Source organism: Carassius gibelio, chromosome B6 (assembly GCF_023724105.1).
Source record: "Carassius gibelio isolate Cgi1373 ecotype wild population from Czech Republic chromosome B6, carGib1.2-hapl.c, whole genome shotgun sequence".
Lineage (NCBI taxonomy): Eukaryota > Metazoa > Chordata > Actinopteri > Cypriniformes > Cyprinidae > Carassius > Carassius gibelio.
Genome location: NC_068401.1, coordinates 26,707,669 through 26,729,097, shown reverse-complemented (window position 1 = coordinate 26,729,097; position 21,429 = coordinate 26,707,669). Strand labels below are relative to the sequence as shown.

Genomic DNA, 21,429 nt, shown 5'->3' with positions numbered 1-21,429 from the left:
CTATAATATTCAAAGATGTTTGTAAATGTAAAAAATGAACTTGAATAAAAAGCTAATTTTTATCTCCTGTGTATAGTTATCAAACACCTCAGGATGAAATTACAAGAACAGACATTAATATGTTTTATTATATATATAAACAACAACAAACATACTAATACAGGGTTCTGACAGCTAAACACAAAAGAAATCATCTGGTGCTTGATGGCACAACTTGTGGCATCATCTTCAAGCATTGACCTTTGACCTCAATGGAAGCAGAGAGCTTGGTGACATCAACAGCAGGATGTAAATAAGGACACTTTGATACAGAAATCAAATCATGCATTTAGTACCATACACTTCAGCTTGGATTCGAGATGCATGCTGGTATTATTCTGAAGAAGTTGTATGATGGGATGATTCATTTGACCAAGTTTAGATCGTGTTCCTGGCACAGCTGACAAAAGCTTATTAAATGTCACTCCTGTAACAGTTCCTGAACCAAACTGATGGTTGTGCTGTCATTATGTCATTTACTGGAAAACACACGAGGTCAGTTTACCACAAACACATCCACACACATTTTAGCTTATAAAATGACAATTCAGGCAAAACAGACAAATAGTTTTGGTTTAAACCCAAAAAGGTCTTTGAAACTTGAGTCCCTTCTCAAACTCCACCAAAAACATGAAATGTATTAAAATCTCATTCCTAGCTGAATGGTTAGTAAATAATAGGAGCGATCTCGCAGGTTAAGTGTATGAACGTACTCTAGTCTTACTGTTAGATAACACATGTAATGCCTATTTACTAAAAACACAATTCTAGTGGGTTAAAAATGAAAAATGCATAAAATTAAGAAAGTAGTGAAGATGACAAGGAAGCACAATCGGTGTCACTAAAGAATTCATTCAGGGGTCAAAGTGTCAAGACTAGGTAATATAGTGGTTGACATCTTTATGGCTACTTAAGTTCAGAAAGGTTTCTATATTCACTAAAAATACGACTTGTATGCTTTATATGTAAGGGGTGTAAATGCAAATAGAATGGAAACCTGGAGAAAAAAAAATGATCAAAAGAATCAAACTCCCTTGTCTTCAGGTTTGAGTAGCAGAATCATTTCAAGCCAAACTTTAAAGTACATTGCCTTTTGAGTGTAAATATGAACAAATCACTCATTTCCCTTAAATACACAGTCCCTGAAATATTATTTCAAATAATACACCAGTTACATGTAGAAGAACAAGAGCCTGTACGAACCCAAATATATCCTCAGCAATCCAGACCTGCTCCTTTGTGACAAAACTTCCCAATAACCAATTCAGTGCCAAGAAAAAGAGGAGCTTACGTCCAGATACTCCAGCATGGTGCTTTTTACCTTCCACCTGCACCTGTGATGTTGCAGAAATAGACAATATGGCAGGTATATGTTCTACTAGATGTCTAAAAGACTAGCTATCAATAACACATGATGGACTGATCAACTACACAGAGGAACTCACAGGAACTGCTGAATGAATCAAGACAAACCCCTAAAACGAGGCTGTGGGGATGCGACCATCTATATCACTTACCATATTCCATTTTTGTTTGTGTTCATCACCTCAATCTTGTTTCTATGATTCACTAGGATTCACTTTTAACTTACAGGAACCTTCATATTTCCAGTTCTTTACAGCATTCCTTTAAACTTCCTTCCATCGGTTCAACATTCAACAACCCTCCACACGTACACATCCCTTCCTGATCTATCCAACACTACACAAACTCCACAGCCTCGTGTGTTAATGGAGGAAAAATAAGTGCGGTGACTTGTTAATGAGACTAAATAAAGGATAAAGGGACATAGATGAACAATAAAGGAAAAAAGACATTTTAAATGGGATTAGAAGTCTTAAGTTTCTTCTTTGGTGGTATAAGGCCTTTACAAATCTTCATTTTAGCATAAACATGGCATAAAAGACACTTTAACTTCATTTTTGTGCTTTAAAAACAATCTTAAATGTCTTTTAGTCTCTTGAGGGATAGATATGAAGTCACTCCTGTTGGTTGGAGACCACGCCCACATTCTTATGAATTATGCAGGTGGGGCGTGGCCTGAGAAAGGGAGGCGTGTCTACGTGTGTGGTGCGGTTTGTTTATGTTCCCCCATGGTGGAGTTGGAAGGGCCAGGGAAGTGGGGTGAGGGGGCGGGACAGGACAGGACGGACTGGAGACGGATGCACTACACCGGCCAACCATGACAGGCAGACTTTGATTTCGCCGAAGCCCGTCCAATAAGCTGCCTCCTCCTGTTGCTAGGAAGGTGGCAGATCCCTGTGGATGGGCGCCTTCGGCGTCTGACCCATGCAGGACTTTTTTATCCAAGCCTAGTTTGCGAAGATGCTCCACGAGGTTGAAGGCGTGGCAGTCGGGTTTGATCGAAGGCCCATGAGAAGATCGATCGGGGCTCAGGAGATCGGGTCGCGGGGCACGGCCGAGTTTCAGCCCGTAGACATCTTGCAGGAAGAGCTCGGCGGGACGGGATGCTAGGAAGTTGTCCAAAGCGGTGGATCGGGAGTCGAAGGGCACTGGAGAGGAGCATGGGGAGTGGGAGGGGGAGTTTGGAGGAGTGCCGGGAAGACGACGTAGAGAAAGAGGCTTTTTGGGGGCTGGCACAGCAGCGGGACCCTGAGCAGAGATGCCTTTCTCCAGCAGGATCTTGGCGAGACCACCAGGGGGCGCTGCAGGGCGGCGAACAGGGAAAGAATCGCCCAGACTCAACCTGCAGGGTGTGACTGGAGTACTGGGACCGGCCCGGAGAGAACTGGGGGTGTAATCACTCACAGAAGGACTGCAGGCAGAGCTGATAAACAGAAAGAAAACCGTAATATGATCAAACAGGTCCATGCATAAGAATACATATCAGTAAAACAGTTTGACAGTTTGAGGTGCAACCCGGGGCCTGTACCATGATGGTAGCTGAACAAGTTCAGAGTTACAGGATTAGTTTTGAGTTGACAAAACCAAACCTCTCCAATCCGGCTTTGTTGGTACCGTGATGCTGTTCATCAACTTTCTTTGTCAACTCAGGCTTTGATCCTGAGTTTGTGGAGCGCGTGCACATGAATGTGTGACATCACTGGCGAACAGCCAATCACAAGCCTTGCAACACAAAGCCAGTTTGATTTACTTCTCGCGAGGGACCAAGCGAGATTCAAAACTAAAAGTTAAAGGTTTTGCTTAAGGTTAAGAGATTGAAGAATATGACAAATGTAAATGTCATATGAAACATGAAGGAGGACAAATAAATAATCTTGCTCTATCAGTGCAGTCACAAGTGAAATTTGTTAACTTAGTTTATACATTTGAAAATATATAGCGATAGAGACTCATGTAAGGTCAGATATTTTTTTTTAAACTGCAATCTTTTGATATTACAGCTTATTTATATTACATGATCTGTATACATTAATATTTATTAAAATAAATGATAACTGTTAAACTAAAATTGCTTGTGTGTAAAAGATAAACAATAATTATATGAATCACAATAATTATATAAATCATAAAATGACTCGGTAATTATCATTAAAGCCAGACTACTACTACTATATATTTTTTTTAATTAGTGACCTTTAATTTGGAGCAAGATGTGTCACTTCTCTCACATCTGATTTGTCCAGCTTCAGTTTGAGATCTCGAACCCAGAACATAATCTGCCCCAGAGCAGGTTAGCCGTGGAGCAATGAAGGTCACTAAAAGCCAAGCCACTTACATAGTACCTAAAACCCAGGATTGGTGCAAACTAACCTGAAACTTACCTGTCTAGCCAGCTAATCCAGCTTCATGGTACAGACCCCTGGCAGCGTTGGATGGACCGAAACAATGTCCCAGAGGTGTTGTATTGAATTTAGGTCAGGTGAGCATCATTCACATCCTCAAACTGCTGTTTATTAGGGGTGATAGATGTTGTACCTGGGTGTAACCTGTGTGCTGTCACTGGGATGCAGGATCCGGCAGGTAGTGAAGGTGTACGTGGAAAAAGTGGAGCTCTGATATTTCCCAGGATTTACAGCTAAACACAAACAAGAAGTGATCAACAGACATGCAAACAAGCATCTTATACAGAAACTGGAAAACAAACAGGCAACGGTGTTTGCAGTGACAGTTATTTACCTGTAGAGGTCGCTTTAGATCCCAGATTCAGCTCGAACTGTGGAGCCGCTGATCCGGAGATTCCTGAACTAACCGCAGGAGCAGGGGAATTCCTGAGGGATGCAGGAAGGGGCGGGACATTAACTGGGCTTTGGACACACCTCCTCTCTCTCGTCTCTTCCGGAGTGGATGACGAGCGCACGTTAAATGTGATTCCTTCCTCCTCCTCCTCGTCTTCCTCTTTTATCTTTGCATCCTGTGGCTCCTCCTCTTTTCTCTTGTGTTCCCACGCCAGTTTCTCCTGGTCTTCGTCCTCTTCCAGGTCAGCCAGATGGTAAACACTGTCCTCAGGGAGAGGGCGGAAGCCTTTGGTAACAACGCCCGGATGGGGGTCTAGAATAGTGGCCAGGTGGGGTTTAGCGAGCTGCTGCCAGTGATGAAGAGTCAGAGAACCTGAAGATCAAGCCAACAGGAACAGATACTCAAGAAACATAGTGATGCACTACAATAATCTGCAAGTCTTGATCTCTAAAGGATCATGTGATACTGAAGCAGAGTTATTATGCTGAAAATTCAGCTTTGCATCACAGAAATAAATTAGGATTTAAAGTATATTCACATATAAAACAGCTATTTTAAATAATATTTCACAATGACTATTTTTACTGTATTTTAAATTGAATCATTGGTGAGTATAAGAGGCTTCTTTTAAAAACATAGAAAAAAAAACTTTTGTAGCCTACATATTTAACACAATAACAGCTTTAAATCATCTTTCGTATTTTCACAGCCAAATTTACTTTGCGATTAATTAGATTAATTAATGGCAGCACCCTGTAATTCATTTAATAAAAAACACTTATTGACTGACAGTCCTATTACTAATACATTTTTAACAGTTTTAAGTTAATTACACATAATTCTATTGTGAGCAAACATGAACAATAATATTTTTACACATTTTTCTCGATTAATAAATGCTTTTTGTAGTTTGTTTAACTCAGTACATTAGCTGATTACTGAAATAAAATATATGATAATACATAAATAAATTGCAAATAAAAATGCTAAATAAATGTATTTATCACTTTATCCCTTGTGAAAGCTTTTTAACCAGATACAATTAAAAAGTAACAAAAAAATGTATCCAATACAGTGACTAGAAGGTTCTGTTTAAAATGTACAATTTCAGAAAAACTTGGCTTGTTTTATTAGCACACTACCCTCGACTCACCTTCCATTGGTTTAACAATCTGCAGTTTTTCAGGCAGAAATGTCTTGAAGCAGCTGGAGGAGAAGGAGAACTCTGATAGGTTGGTGAAAGACGAGACGGTGCTTCCCATTGGTGAACTGCAGCCGCTCCCGCCCTCTTCCGACTCCGCAGCCGCCAGCTCCTGCAGCTTCCGCTCTCTCTCGGCCTGGAAGAACTGTCGCTCGCACAGGAAGTTCTGCCTCCGCAGGGAGAGGCGGTTTAGGGCTGATGTGAGGTCATTTCCTCCGGGAGAGCCGGGCTGCCCCACATGAAAGTTCTCTCTGCAGCACACACAAGATGCGTGTTGGTAACACACAAAAGCATTGTGGGTATAAACACATTGTGCAGTCACACTCACTTGGTGGTGTCCACGTCTCCAGCTCGCTCCTCTGTGTTGGGGGTGTGTGACTGATAGGGCACCGGGGTCATGACCACGCCGCTGTGGGCGGAGCCAGGGATCGGAGGCACTGCGGCAGCCGCTCTCATCACCGACTGATTGACAGACCGCACCGTCTGGAACACACGCTTGTGGGTCGACCTTCAGACGGAGCGGACAGGGGTCAAAGGTTAGTACAGCTGAAGGAAAAATTATTATTAGAAACGTAACTGTGCGTGAGGGAGAATAGTGAGCAGCACCTCTGGTCCTCGAAGGCAATTTCCTCTTCTACGCTCAGCTCTCTTCTCATACTTCCTTCAATCTCAGCTGCCAAAGAATCCTGAAGGACAGAAAAAAATGAGCAATGGTTATATACACCTGTAAACACAGAGAGACAGAGACTGCTCCATGCATGAATACGCGTGTAATTATTAAAAAAATATAATTTTCAAAAAAAAAATTAAATTAAAAATAAATAAAATAAAACAAAATGAAATGAGACATAAAAACTAAAAAATTAATAATAAAAAAAAAAAACAAACAATAAAATTCAGTAACACTAAAAATTAAAAATGCAAAGATATATAAATAATGAAACAGAATGAATAAGTGACAAACAAAATGAAATAGAATTTAAACAAATGTAATAAAAAAATAACATGAAAAACCAAACAAAATTTTAATGGGTTGCTATTGTAATTTGGACATGTAAAAAAATACAAATATTTATACACACACACACACACACACACATATATATTTTTTACATGTCCAAATTACAATAGTAACCAATTAAAACTAACGATTGGCACCAAATTCCATGCATATTATAATTATTATAAGTATAATGGTTACAATTATTTATGAAAATATATACTAGATTTCAACATGAATAATAATGCATTAACACGATCTAATAATGCACTGCATGCATTACTGAAATGGTTTGTATTAAGAACAGATGTGATTGGAAAAATATCATTTTAACAAGCAGATGCGTATGAGAGGGAGTGGAGCAGGAGTGTTTTTCACCATAGGGTAGAGTCCATAGGACGGGTGTCTGCGCAGGCCTGCAGGCGGCGTGCTCTTACTGCGCAGCTCCTTGACCTCCTCCTGAGACTCGTGCAACATTCCCACACACTCGGCATTCCTGTCTGACAACTCCTTCAGCTAGAACACACACAGACGTTCATGTTCAACAGACTGCTGGTGTGTGTGTCAATACAGCAGAGCAGGCCTTGTATTACTCTATCAACTTATTGTACAAGACGAATGATCGTTTTTATTTTCTCATTGTGTTTACATGCGTTTCATTAAAAGGTCTTAATATGACAACAACGCTGTTTAATGCATTAACAATCTATTGTGTGAAAAAAATGTGTTATCGTGGCAGCAGAGAGAGTTCAGTATCCTGATCTACACAAGATTACAGACATGATCACCACAACACGTCCAGGTCACTGATTGGTCACAGCATTTATTAACCAACTCTGTCCTGTAAAGTGATATAACACTCCAGCCTTTATGGACACATTCCATAAGCTCAGCAGAAGTACGAAGATAAGACGCACACACCACTCTGAACAAATCAAGTTACATGAGTTTACAGCCTTTATGAAGTCACAGTGACTAAGCTGCTTCGTCTTAAAGCATTTTAAACATCAGTTTTAAAGTCCTAAGACCCTAAATCAAGCGGATTAATCCTAACCCTCCATTTAAGTAAAACAGGTCTGTTTGTGATCCGAATGATCCAGATCTGTGTGAGCTGCGGTGTGTAAAGTGTGTGTGGAGCTTTACTTCTGCTGTGAGCTGCCGCTGGGCTTCCTTTGAGGCCTGAAGGTGAATTCTCAGCTCTTCTTTCTCTAGTGCCAACTGGGAAACAAACACAGACATACTGAATATATGATTATACATCAACATGCAGTACCATTCAAGATTTTTTTCAATGTTTTTGAATGTCTTTTATTCTCAGCAGGGTTGTGTTTATTTGTGAAATTAATACAATTTGAAATATCTGCTTTCTATTTGAAAATATTTTAAAATGTAATTTATTCCTATGATCAAAAGCTGTATTTTCAGCATCATTCCTCTTCAATGTCACAAGATCCTTCAGAAATCATTCTAATGTGCTGCTCAAGAAAATATTTTTGTGCAAACCATGATACATTTGTTAAGATTCTTTGATAAAAAGAAAGAGATCTTTTTCAACATTATGATCACTTTTGATCAATTGAATGCATACGTACTGAATGCAGGTGTTAAATAAGGGGCTGTTCACATGTCGCGTCTTTTGCTCGCCGCAAGTTCGTTATTTCCAATGTAGGGGCGTGGCAAGCACGCTCATAATGGCACGCGGTGGGACGCGTCAGTTTTTTCCAGGCACGTCCGCAACGCATCGAGTTAAAAACATCTCAACTTTTCAGAATGCCGCAAGCGCACCACGGGTCATGTGACAAGAACTAACCAATCAGCTTCATCCTTTCCCCTAAAAACGTTGAAAAGATCAATCATCGTCATTGTTGCTTAGCAAAGGCAGACGCCTCAGGGGCGCTTCTGCCCGAGTGCTTTGGAAAGAAGGAGAAAGCGGCGCGCCTAGCGTTTTCCATGCGTTTTAAGGCGCGATATGTGAACGGCCCCTAAGGCATGCATCCTGACCTCTTTGACTCTCTGCTGGAGCTCGACGATCTGTGAGAGGAGTTGTGCGATCTCCTCCTGATGTCTCATTAAATCCTCGTTCTTCTGCGAGAGCTCATCTGCCAGAGAAACGATCTGACTGTTCGACTCTCCTGTGAAACGGACACAAACACAAACCCATAAATGTTACATGTGCATTACATGCATTCCAAACAAAACTTCATCAAATGTGCAGAGGCCAGATGTCACGTCCAGGACCGGTGCCACAATTTTTTTAAAGTAAATATTTAGTAATTGTTATGTCTCCTCCATGGACCAATTTGTTATAATGTAAGACAAATAACACACCAATGTTCATAAGATGTAAAACCTATGTGGAGAACGTCCACATTGTGGCACTGTGGTAAATCGAATCGACTGCGATGTTCACACGAAAGCTTTCCATTCCGACTGAGCCATCTGATTATTTAATTGCATATATAACAAGTGTTTTTCCTGGGGCTCTGTTTTAAACCCTGCCAACATTTTTAGGCATCACAGGTGTTCTTCAAACATGAAGGCGTTTCAAATATTACACACTAGCCAAAATCAACAGCAGTCACATGCATTTCTCATGAAATCCCAGAATAAACTGACTGGCAAAAAGGGTGCATTAGATTACATTTGTGAAGGGCAAAGTTAAGTTATGTAGACTCAGTTTAACTTGATTTGGAGCTTGAAAGTCGATGCAGATACTCACGCAGCTCTTTAACGCAGTCGTTCACCAGTTGCTGTTCTTTCTCCTCATAAGTGCTGGTCTCCTTCTTCAGGTGACAGGCCTGCAGAACATCAGAGGTCACGCTTTCATAAAACCCTTACGCTCCAGAAACATCATCCAGAGCCCATGACGCACCTCTGATCTCAGGGACAGGTTCTCCTCCTCTAGCTCCTGGAGTTTGGACTGGAGGGCGTCCAGCTGGCTGAGGGCGAGCGCGGTCCCGGCGGGCGCTAGGTGACGTAGCGGCGTGGAGCAGCTGGAGTCGGTCTCGCTCTCCTCGCTGGCGCTCGCCACCATACGGAGGAGTTCATCCTTCTTCGTCAACTCATGCTGAAGCTGATGAACCTGACAGAGCGATTACATGGAAGACTTTGTGACCCGTTTATACACATTTAGCCTATTTTTTCTTGTCAATGCATGCTGTACCTGGTCTAAGGCCTGCGCTAGCTGCTCCTCCAGAGATTCGTTTCGCTCCTGCAGCACGTGGTTCCTCTGTAGGAGAGACTGACCGATCCGAGCCGCCAGCTCTAGGTCACGGTCCCTCTGCGGGACGACATCGTAATGCAGACAGACAGACAGACAGACAGCCAATCAAGAGCTGTTACTAACAAAAACAAACTAGACCAATCACTTTCAATCACTCACTTCAGCCAGGAGGTGCGTGACCACGTCAATGTCATTGTAGGTCTTGGTCATCTGCTCCACCCGGTCAGCGCTGAGGACTACGGTGAGAGAGACAGACGTGTATAGATGTGAATGTAAAAAAAAAAAGAAAAAACAAACAAACAAAAACAAGAACTCCCAACTACACTAGCGGTGTCTATTTAATGAGACAAAACTAAACAGGAAGGTTTAAAAACACCCACATGCCATATGACAAGCCCTACACATGCAACACACACACACACACACACTTCCTAACACTGCAATAATATCATGCACAAACCCACAGTGCATTCAGCTTCACTATTAATAGCATGCACTACAAAAACTACTGATCAAAAGTTTGTATTATTCAACAAGGCTGCATTTAATTGATCATCAGAGAAAAAAAAAAATCACAAAAATTATTTCTTGAGCATCAAATCATCATATTATACTGATTTCTGAAGAATCATGAAAAACTGAAGATTGGATTCAGCTTTGAGCACAGGAATAAAAGTAGTATTTAATAAAAATATTCAAATAGAAAATTTTTACTATATTTTTGATCAAATTTTTGTAGCCTTTGCTAGCCGAAGGGACTTCTTTTAAAACTGATCCCAAACTATTTAATGATAATGTACATGGATCTAAATCTAAAGTCAGTTTCCTCTACACTACCGACGGCTCTCTTTAAAGAGGTCATATTATATATTATATATAGTTCTTCACTGTTTTCCATGATATGACCTCTTTAATGTGAGTTTCAGGTCGCTGTAGGACACTGCAGCACAGTAAACACCCCAGACTACACATGCTGCATGCCTCAGGTCAAATACTAGCTCAGAAAGATCAGACAGACCGCGTGTGTTACCTTTAGAGAGGCTGTTAGAGCCATTATGGGGATAAGAGGAACCAACAGCTAGAAATGCTGCAGAGGGAACGAGAGAGCGGACAGAAGAGGAGAAGGAAGAGAGAGAGAGAGAGAGAGAGAGAGAGAGAGAGAATAGATGCTGAGGAATTGTGGTAAACGTCTAGTGAAACGAGAAAATGAGAAACACCATCACCAACAGAGAGAGAGAGCGAGACAGAGAGGGAGAGAGAGAGAGAGAGAGAGACTGAGAGAGAGACTGAGAGAGAGAGAGAGAGGGAGAGAGATACGGAGGGGGAGAGAGAAAGAGAGAGAGAGAGACGAGTAATGGAAGTCCTGGATTAAAATAAATGCAGTCGCATTAGAGTTAAACACACACACACACACACACACACACGTTTACCTAGATGCTTAAAGATATCACTAGCTTTTGCTGTGGATCAGTTCATTTAGTCGAAATGTTTTATGAGTTCTTCACCAGCAAACCACACCGAAGTATCTAAGGTGAGATACTGAAACTGAAACCAATCCATTCTGACTTGAAGTTAATCGCTGCGGTCACTGTCCTCATGATCTGTTACAGTAATAAACCTCAGACGCTAATGCACTGCATGATGATGCAAACATTTACCAAAAATATATATAAAAGAAGTCAGTTAAATGACAGAATAGACTCTTTTAACAACAATTGGAATGTATGCTATTGGTTTATGGTTCTATTATAGAGAATATGATCCTGTAATCTGTAAAAACAGATTAAGAGATTATCTGCTTTATGACCAACACTTGACTGGACTTTAAATAAAACACACATGAGATCTGTCTCCAAACTACAGCCTAGTAAACAATGACAGGTAAATATTTAACCTGCTGTAAATACCTGAACTCCAATTATCTTAATATCTAAACCATCTGCCTAAAAAGAATAAGTACATATAAACAGAGGAAAATTGTAATGTACACTTATATTCAAAAGTTTGGGGTCAGAGAGGATTTTTTTATTTTTATTTTTTATGTTTTTGAGTTTTGAAAATTATATTATGCTCATCAAGGATGCATTTATATGATAAATAAAATACAGCAAAAATAGCAATAATATGAAATATTTTCTATGCAAATATAATAAAAAATGTAAATTATTACTATGATGCAAAGACAGATTTTCAGCATCATTACTCTTCTGCTTAAAAAACATTTCTGAAAATAATAAAAATAAATATTTTGTAACAATAAATGCCTTTTACTGTCACTTGATCAATGTAATGCTTCCTTACTGATTAAAAGTATTAATTTCTTCTTCTACAAAAAAAATAATAAATCAAAATAAATAAATCAAACTTTTGAATAGTAGTGTACATCTTGTCTTCAAATGCTAAATTCCCATATCATAAAAATTTCAAATACAATCACTCAAATGATCAATCCTCATTCCCCCAGCACACACACACACACACACACACCTGTCCTTACCGGAGGCGAGATGGTGTGCTGGGAGCTCTTCAATCAACGGAAGCATCCTGACAATCACAGCACTTTGTCTCTGACATTAACACATTCCTCGATCCAGAGCCAAACACACAGCGACTGAACCTTCATTACCACACAAAGCACAATCCTCAAAAACACTCATGAGTCTGCCGTCCAGCCGCAGAGGCTCTGCTTCTGACCCGCTCGATCTAGATCAGACGGCCGTATATATACGAACAGTGTTCACAGCAATAAGTGACGCATTGGTAATCACAGACCTGCGGAGACCTTTGAGCTCAGTAAAACAGCTGGTGTCAGTACGGTCAGGTCACTTCTGATATCTCTGTGACCCCTAGCAAAACAGACAAGATGAGAGACCTGCGATTCTGCACAGTTAACAATGACAGAACACAATTTAAGTTTGTGTGCTAAAAATATACTGTATATATATATATATATAAAAAAAGAAATAGAAAAAAAATCTGAAATGATAGCCAATTTAAAATATGAATAAAGACTACAAATAATAGTAAAATAACACTGCCTATTACAGACATATAAATAATCTGATTAAATTAGATTAGCTGTAATTGCATAGAAATCTCTAAATTAATATTATTAACTGATCTGCCAGCTCTAATCTGATAAATGCAACTAATCTGATCCAGTTATTAATGAGATTAGACTGAACACTTAATAACTTAATAACTATCGTTCTTGATACTAATGAATAGCAGAGTCCACACCACAACTATAACGATAAAGGCACAGAAAAACTATTTCGTTGGAATCACTTTCAGAACGATTTTTTCCAGCTGATGAAGAACAGTAACAGCCAATCAGAATCAATCCTGCTGTGATGAGCTCGAGAGTTTAAAGCAGCAGACGTGAGTGCGTAGAATAAACAGATGATATCATTATCTTTATGGTTATCGTTCTTGATCAGGGCTTTAGTTCTTATGAAATATGTTGAACTTGCATTATGCATTAATAAGCTGGTAAATTGTGGACTGGGGATCTTCTATTATGCCTCTTTCTCTATTGTGCTCTTGCTCTATATTATGTGTTGTCTCATGTTCAGCCCTCCGATTATAACCCTAGCCTCCATCTGCCCTCTCTATGCCTCTCAGGTTATTTTTAGCAACACATCATCATCCAGCTGGGTAAAACTAGGGCTAAAAGTCTCAGCATGTCTCTGGCTGCGTTCCCCTCTTTCAGAGCGACCTCCTCACTCATTAGTGCACATGAGAGCCCGTCCACTCTGACCCCTGACTTGACAATGCAATCAAAACAGAACAAACCGATTCATGAACACCTGACTCTTATAGTTCAGATCGGTTAACGAAACATTTAAAAGGACGAATGAACAAAGATTCGAGTCATCTAGCAAATTTCTTGCTGAACCCACTGACGACGATGCGAGTCTTGTCAAGAAGGGGATTCAGACAAATTCAGATGTGTTTACTTGACATTGCATGTATCATTTAAGAAGAAGATATTCACTGCAACACTGAAAAAATAAAAAGTAAAAGATGGCAGACAAAGCGTTGAATGTTGATTTAAAAAAATACATGGAAATTTCATTATATTATGAAGAATATCGAAAGTTTATTTGCATTTAGGAATACCTATATAAAGCAAAGCAGGCCTTTAAATAAAGCAATCTCCTATACAGCAACTTTTAACTGCTTGATTGCTTGTATAATTGCAAAATGTAAACTATACTATCATCCAGCTGTAATCTGCTAAATGCAACAGTGTTGCATGATGATATTAATTAATTAACATTATTAATATTAACATCGTGTACAACTGCTTTTAAAAAGCGCACTGTGAAAAGCACCACACTAATAATTCTGACTCATAAAGTTGAGTCTCTCATGCATTTTCATGGTCGGCTACGTATGAGGCTTCATGGCGGTCAGGCATTTGCCTGTGTGGGCAGTAGACGGCTCACTAGGTTTGGACACGGACTGGAGCGGCTGTAGTGTGAAGTATGGAGCAGTGATTTTCCTGGAGGTAACACGCTAGGCACATATGAGTCAGCACTGACAAGAGCGTTCACAGGTGACCTCAGCACAAGTGTTTGATCTCAGAGAAACGCGAGCCTCCACTTCCTGTTCCCTGCAGAACTGAGCAGCACACACCCTCACAACAGAACTGCCACAACAACTCAAAGGAAACGCTCCACATGCCATCATGCATCCTAACGCTCAGTGCATGTATGAATCTCAGCATGCTCTCACCTTCTGCAGCATACTGGTCATAAAGCTCCTCATTCTGTGTGTTTAGCATTGGCATGACTGCTCTCCTCCTCTCCTCGTCTCCTCTATCTCTCTATCCACCCATCTGTCTCTCTCCCTCCCTCCACATGCTATCAGCTGCACTTAAAGGGTTAGTTCACCCAAAAATACAAATTATGTCATTAATAACTCACCCTCATGTTGTTTCAAACCCGTGAGACCTCTGTTTAATTTTGGTACACAGTGTAAGATATTTTAGATTTAGTCCGAGAGCTCTCAGTCCCTCCATTGAAGCTGTGTGTACGGTATACTGTCCATGTCCAGAAAGGTAAGAAAAACATCATCAAAGTAGTCCATGTGACATCAGAGGGTCCGTTGGAATTTATTGAAGCATTGAAAATACACTTTGGTCCAAAAATAGCAAAAACTACGACTTTATTCAGCACTGTCTTCTCTTCCGTGTCTATTGTGAGAGAACAGGGGACCAAAGCAGTTCAAAACAAAGCAGTTTGTGATATCCGGTTCATGAACGAATCATTCAATGTAACCGGATCTTCTTTAACCAGTTCACCAAATCGAACTGAATCGTTTGAAATGGTTCGTATCTCCAATAAGCATTAATCCACAAATGACTTAAGTTGTTAACTTTTTTAATGTGTCTGACACTCTCTCTGAGTTCAAACAAACCAATATCCTTGAGTTCATGCACTCAAACAAACAGTACACTGACTGAACTGCGGTGAAGATGCTTCAACAAATTCCAACTGACCCTCTGATGTCACATGGACTACTTTGATGATGTTTTTCTTACCTTTCTGGACATGGACATTATACCGTACACACAGCTTCAATGGAGGGACTGAGAGCTCTCGGACTAAATCTAAAATATCTTAAACTGATGTAGCGGAAGGTTTAAACTGCAGTTTCATTTTTATAAATGACACTAAAATCTAAGAAAAAAAACGCTTTTTTATTTTTATTTAACTGTTCCAGCTCAAAGTTGGCATGAAATGTAAATGTATTTTCTAAATGCATGTCATTGATCGTAATGGGAATGATTCATCAATGCATACATTTCCAAAACATGCTAAAAAAAAAAAAAAAAATTATTTCAATTACATTTTTCAAGTCTAGATACGAGCATATTGCAACTAGATAATTAGAACATTCAACAAAGAAATGCCCATAACTGCCAAAGTTTGAAAAATCCTTGATATTTTCAGGGATTAAATGACCAAGGGAACCCTGCCTATTAGAGACCAATTACAAAAAAACTCATGCTAAAGTCAGATATAAAGTAGCCTCCCTGACAATGGCAACAGCAAGCAAACATTTGTGTGCACACGTATGTCTACACACACACACACACACACACTTACTCATGTAGCGGAAGGTTTCCTCGGCCAGCACGGGTGAGATGACACTGGGTTCCTCCGGAGAGCAGGAGGGGGAGATGACCCAGTCCTGACCCTCGTAAAGATACAGAGAATCCCCTCCTGGACCGCCGACACCCCCGTCACACACCTTACTGCCCTCATCTACAGGACAGACACACATCACCCAGTCAGTGGATGATTCCTCAGTGTTGCACGCCATCTGCTGTTCATTCAGCTCATGACACACTTCATGGGGAGTCATTATTTTCTTGATAGAAGAGTAAAATAAATCACTTTCAGAGCTTAGAACTCCATAAACTGATAGTTTGTAACATTATTGCATGAAGAGAAATGATTGTATAATGAGAAAATCATCCTGACCCATCCCTGGATGTCACACGGATGCATCAGCACGTTTACATGTCAGTGATGACAATTTGGTGATCAGAAACTTGCTATGAACAGTTTGGTGAACGTGCATGTGGAAAAGTTCACCAAACCTTGTTTAGCACCTCAGCATAGACTCCCAACATTAGAAGTTAAGAAAAAGTTATTTAAAGTTATTAGGAAAATTCATAGAAACTTCAAGTCATTTCCCTTTAGTTTATCTTGTTATGTCAAGCACTTCAATGATTGATTAGGCAGAAATTGCTATTTGGGCATAAAATGTAAAACAAAATTAATAAATGACTACAATAATTTATAATTATATTATTAATAATTATTTGCAATTATTGCATAACACGTTTAAAATGTATTTCTGTTAAAACACTTCTATGTCGTCTTCAAGCTTGCATTTGAGCTGCAAATATGTCTAAATCATCCTTCAGAGGTGGCACAAGATGACATCATAATATAAATGTGTTTCACTCATGCTTTCAGACTCAAATGATATTGTGCGGTGATCAACACCCTGAGCTTGAGCTGTGATTAACTTCTAAATCAATCCCTGGTGCTAATTTTACACACACACACACACACACACACACACACACACACACACACACACACACACCTGTTCCTGCAGCTGTGTCCTTCTTCTCCACGCTCATGGGCTTCACCTCAAACATTCTGATTGGTCAGCTGGGCAAATGAGGGCGGGGCTCCTCACTCATGCCCCATCTGCACAAGCAGAAGATGTGAGGGCTGCTGATGTCACATCCTGTTCTGTATCAAAACACCATGGACATGCACAGACTCCAGCCTATACCTGAAAGACAGAGAAAATAAAAATACCATGACATTAATAACCACGAGTGTGTGTGTGTGTGTGTGTGTTTCCGTAGGCCTGCATGGAAACTTGTTTGTGATGACTCCCTCATTCTCTCAGCTCTGGTGAGTGTGTCTCCTCCAGCTGTTTGAAAGATTAAGTGTGTGTGTGACTGAGACAGAGACACAGATCCAACTTTTAAACCAGTATGTAAAAAGGAGAGTTATGTGGAAGAAAATCTTCAGTTTATTATTTCCCTTACAAAAAAATAAATAAAATAATAATAATAAAATAATAAGAAGAATTTAATAAGAATATATACAATACATAAAATAATAAAATAAATTAATTAAATAAATAAAATATATAGAAGTAAGACAGTTGAGCAGCTAGAAGCCTGTATTAGACAAGAATGGGACAACGTTCCTATTCCTTAACTTGAGCAACTTGTCTCCTCAGTCCCCAGACGTTTGCAGACTGTTATAAAAAGAAGAGGGGATGCCACACAGTGGTAAACATGGCCTCGTCCCAAATTTTTTGAGATAAGTTGATGCCATGACATTTAAAATCAACTAATTTTTCCCTGAAAATGATACATTTTCTCAGTTTAAACATTTAATATTTCATCTATGTTGTATTCTGAATAATACTGAAATTTGAAACTTCCACATCATTGCATTCTGTTTTTATTCACAATTTGTACAGTGTCCCAACTTTTTTGGAAATCTGGTTTGTATATATGTATATGTATATGTATATATATATAACCAAGACAGCATAGTAGTTACTACTAGAGACTGACCAGTTTGTGTTTTTTAATGACTGATAACTTTCATTTTTATGTTTCAGTGCACACTACCCAGAATCCATTTCTTCTTAGTATTACTTTAGAATAATGAAAAAAAGAACTAAAGAGTAATTAGACTTTAATAATAACAAAAACACATGCAGAATGAATAATAATGATACAATAATAACAGCAGTTCAGTGTCCAAATAGTTTTCAGGCCAGTGTCTCTAGCTGTGTCTGTTTTCTTCAGGCCACGTCACAGCTGTCTTCCAGGGCACTTCCTGTTCAGAAACTGAAAGACTCCAGCGTGATTTAAAGGAGCGGACATGAACTTCCTGTCTCGAGTTGAAGAAAATCCCACTGTACCGTAAATCATGATGTTTGTATGATATTCATCTGGGAAACATGGGTGAGCTCAGAGCCACAATTCCCTTTACAAAACTAACTTTTTTGTTTACGATTCCCTAACCACTATAACAATCACTCTTATAAAAATAAATAATAATACATTTTTAAATAAGAAATAAAATAAAAATAATAATTTTGTGTTTTGTGAACAGACATTGTGAATCTTTTTTTTTCAATTTAACTCTTTTCTATTATATAACTTAAAATATAATTTATCCCTGTGATGTAAATCTGAATTTTCAGCATCATTCCTCCAGTCTTCAGAGTCACATGATCTTCAGAAATCATTCTAATATGATGATTTACTGATTGAGAAATTATTTATTATTACACAGTTGTGCTGCTTAAAACTTTTTGTGGAAAAGACATCATTTTCAGGATTGACTGAATAGAAAGTTCAACAGAATTTTATTTAATTGAAATCGAAATCTTCTGTAACAGCTGTTTGACCTCTCGTGTGTGTTTGTCAGACTCAGGAGGGTGTGGATGTGGGTTTTGTGCACACACAGATCAAAACAAACAAAAGTGAAAGTGAAGTTAGTATTGTAATGCACTGAATATAATGTTGGGAACAACTTCATATGTATAAAACAACATCCTTGCAATCTTCCTTGGCTAATAAAATCCAAATGAAATTGCAGTCTCGGAAAGAAAAAAGAAAAGTTTGACATATTCAAAATTATAGTGCAATTCCCTGCCTTCATTTCCAATGAATCCTTAACAAAATCCTAAGCACTTAATCCTCCCTTCATCGTACTGTCCCTCTGTCAGCCGTTTCCTCCATTATTAAGATCCTTATTCTCCTCACTGTCAGAAGGAAGACATTCTTCCTCTTTTTGTCTTTCTCCAAGAAGTTATTACTTTTTTGGGAAGTGCAAAGCTTGTGATGACAACCTGTTCTTTTAATATCGAGCCTCATGCACACAAGGTCTGTCCAAACCGTTACAGGAAACTCTTCATCAATCAGACGATCACAGGCTCAAATCAATCATATCTAAACCAGTAGATGCTAAATCACCATCCCAGACGGAGAGTAACAAGCACATCCAAACATCAGGCTGTCATTGCTGTATTACTGTATTACTGACACATCAAGCACTGTCAGACGCATCCCAGAAGTAAAGGGTTATTTCTGAGGGTGCGCTTGGGTTGTTCTGTAATGGCATGAATCCAAACGCTTCCAGCAGCATTGTGTCCGATCCAGATGTTAATGCAGAGCTCATGACAGCTGTCACTCTGATTATACCAGCAGACTCTATCTAAGTGACACCTGAAATACATTACACCCGTCCCATATATCCTCAGCCTCTCGTTTCGCTTTAAGGCGAGGAGAAACATCAATACACCTCCATTAGCAGCACATCATGTCATCTGTTCATCAATCTTCCCTCCGACCCACAAGCTGTCTGCAATTATCCAAACCGTTACAAACTACAATTAACTGTAAATGAACAGTGTAAATATAAATGAGTGCTGTTCAACCATTAATCACATTCAAAATAAATTGTGTGTGTGTACTGTGTATATATATTATGTATATATTATATTATTTGTAGGCTTTTTTACTTATGTTTGATACTCTTTTACCTTTTATTCTTTAATATTTTGAATTGTTTTAGCTTTATTTTTAGTTTTTAATTTAAATGTTAAGTTTTTATTTTATTTTGTTGTATGCATTTGTCATTTGACTTTTAAAAAAAAATGTGTACAGTAATTATACAGTTTTAGCTTTTAGTTTTAGATCTGTTAGGAGTTGTTTTATTACTAAAATTGATCGCTTCTGTTGTTCACTTTTGCAAGTCGCTTTGGAGAAAAGTGTCTGATAAATGACATATATATATATATATATATATATATATATATATATATATATATATATATATATATATAGCATATATTTTGAACGTTTTCATTTTTTGTAAGTGTATTTACATTTAAACAAAAACTTTTATTTTGGATGAGGTTAATCGCGATTAATCGTATGATAATCGTATGATCGTAATATTCAAATTGTTAGACCAGGATGCCTTTACCAATAATGTTTTTTTTTTCTTTTTAAAAAGGACTTAATAAATAAATAAATAAATACATAGATATCATATAAAACGAAACGTCAAGATTGGTTGACAAAGCCAAAAGATCGTGTTCATGAATTATGAAATTCGTATAAATTATCAGATGTCAGCAAAAGGGCATATTAATTCAGTATCAACATAAATCACAACATTCCTGTAATTTATCACTATGCCCCATTGTTTAGAAAGAACATGTAAAAATACATATAAAAGTCTATATTCAGATTCTGAGCGGAAATACGTGAACCAATGCAGCACAGAGATGCTCGATATAATGCAGTGTTAGGAAAAAAACAAGCCATTTGATCTGATGCAACAGATTTCATAATCCCCGCAAATGGCACATCAGATTATCCTGGTTGTCCTTAAAACAGCAGAGTTCTGACAATCAGAAAACACATCTAAATTTAATCTAATTTCAAAACATACACGGAATTCAAACACGTTTAACTAGATGCATTAATCAGCATCCCGATGCACGAGAGCTAGAGTCCATCTGATCCTCCCTCACCAGTGATCCGTCAAACTACAAACACACAGATTAACGAACATGACTTATCAAAGAGCGGGGAATATCTCGCTCTCTTACCTTTAGTTCACTTAAAATCCGTTGTTTTTCTTCTGAGCGCTGGTGGTAGTAGTACATGTGGCTACTGTCACTTCGAGCGTTTGAGACAAAAAGCGAAGAGCGCGAGAAGGGAGGGGTGTTTGGGGAAGCATTCAGGGCAAATCTAGCTTCATTGAGCTACAATAACGTCATATAGTCCGCGACATTTATTTCATGATAAAAGTCCCTGAGATATTTCTTTATGTATTAACGGATGTAAATTACAAACATGCTTAGCCTATTGCATTTTTCAGAGTCTGTGTCTTTTTTTTTGCCATATTGACATAACCTTGACACAAGCTAATCCTAAATATAATGTAAAAACTTTATATTTATGCGACGCTGCTTTGTAAACAATTTGAATGGTGAATAGCGCTATATAAATAAACGTGAATTTAATTGAATTGAAGTAAATTGAATTTAATTAATAAAGTAAGACTGAATTTTGAGTGTTCGTGTAAAGGACGTGGAGAGAAGATAAAAACCTCCAGGTCCCTTATTAGAAAATAAAGAAAAATGTATACAGTTATTCTAGGGATTATAAACGTGCAGTTTAATTTAAGCTTGCCACTGTTTTTAGATCACTTCCTAACATGTCAGGAA

At 38.6% G+C, this 21,429-nt stretch overlaps 2 protein-coding genes across 5 annotated transcripts in view; both read right to left on the bottom strand.

Moving 5' to 3' along the window:
* LOC127959601 (protein unc-50 homolog) overlaps nt 1-21,429 on the bottom strand; it is a 922,469-nt gene that overhangs the window by 79,353 nt on the left and 821,687 nt on the right. The window lies entirely within an intron of this gene.
* Nucleotides 110-20,968, bottom strand: trak2 (trafficking protein, kinesin binding 2). Of its 3 annotated transcripts, XM_052558862.1 has the most exons (17): nt 20,809-20,943; nt 16,753-16,947; nt 15,741-15,899; nt 10,655-10,711; nt 9,784-9,860; nt 9,565-9,681; nt 9,274-9,483; nt 9,121-9,199; nt 8,403-8,533; nt 7,545-7,619; nt 6,780-6,917; nt 6,008-6,087; nt 5,730-5,909; nt 5,354-5,652; nt 4,141-4,572; nt 3,940-4,039; nt 110-2,827 (listed from the first exon to the last, which is right to left on the bottom strand). In XM_052558862.1, exons 2-17 carry the CDS (start codon nt 16,805-16,807, stop codon nt 2,053-2,055), a joined length of 2,964 nt encoding a protein of 987 aa, XP_052414822.1. In that variant the 5' UTR covers nt 16,808-16,947; nt 20,809-20,943; the 3' UTR covers nt 110-2,052. The 3 variants fall into 3 exon arrangements, with proteins under 3 accessions (XP_052414822.1, XP_052414823.1, XP_052414824.1); XM_052558863.1 differs by lacking the exon at nt 10,655-10,711 and having other exon boundaries at nt 20,809-20,968; XM_052558864.1 differs by lacking the exons at nt 10,655-10,711; nt 15,741-15,899; nt 16,753-16,947; nt 20,809-20,943 and adding an exon at nt 12,122-12,361.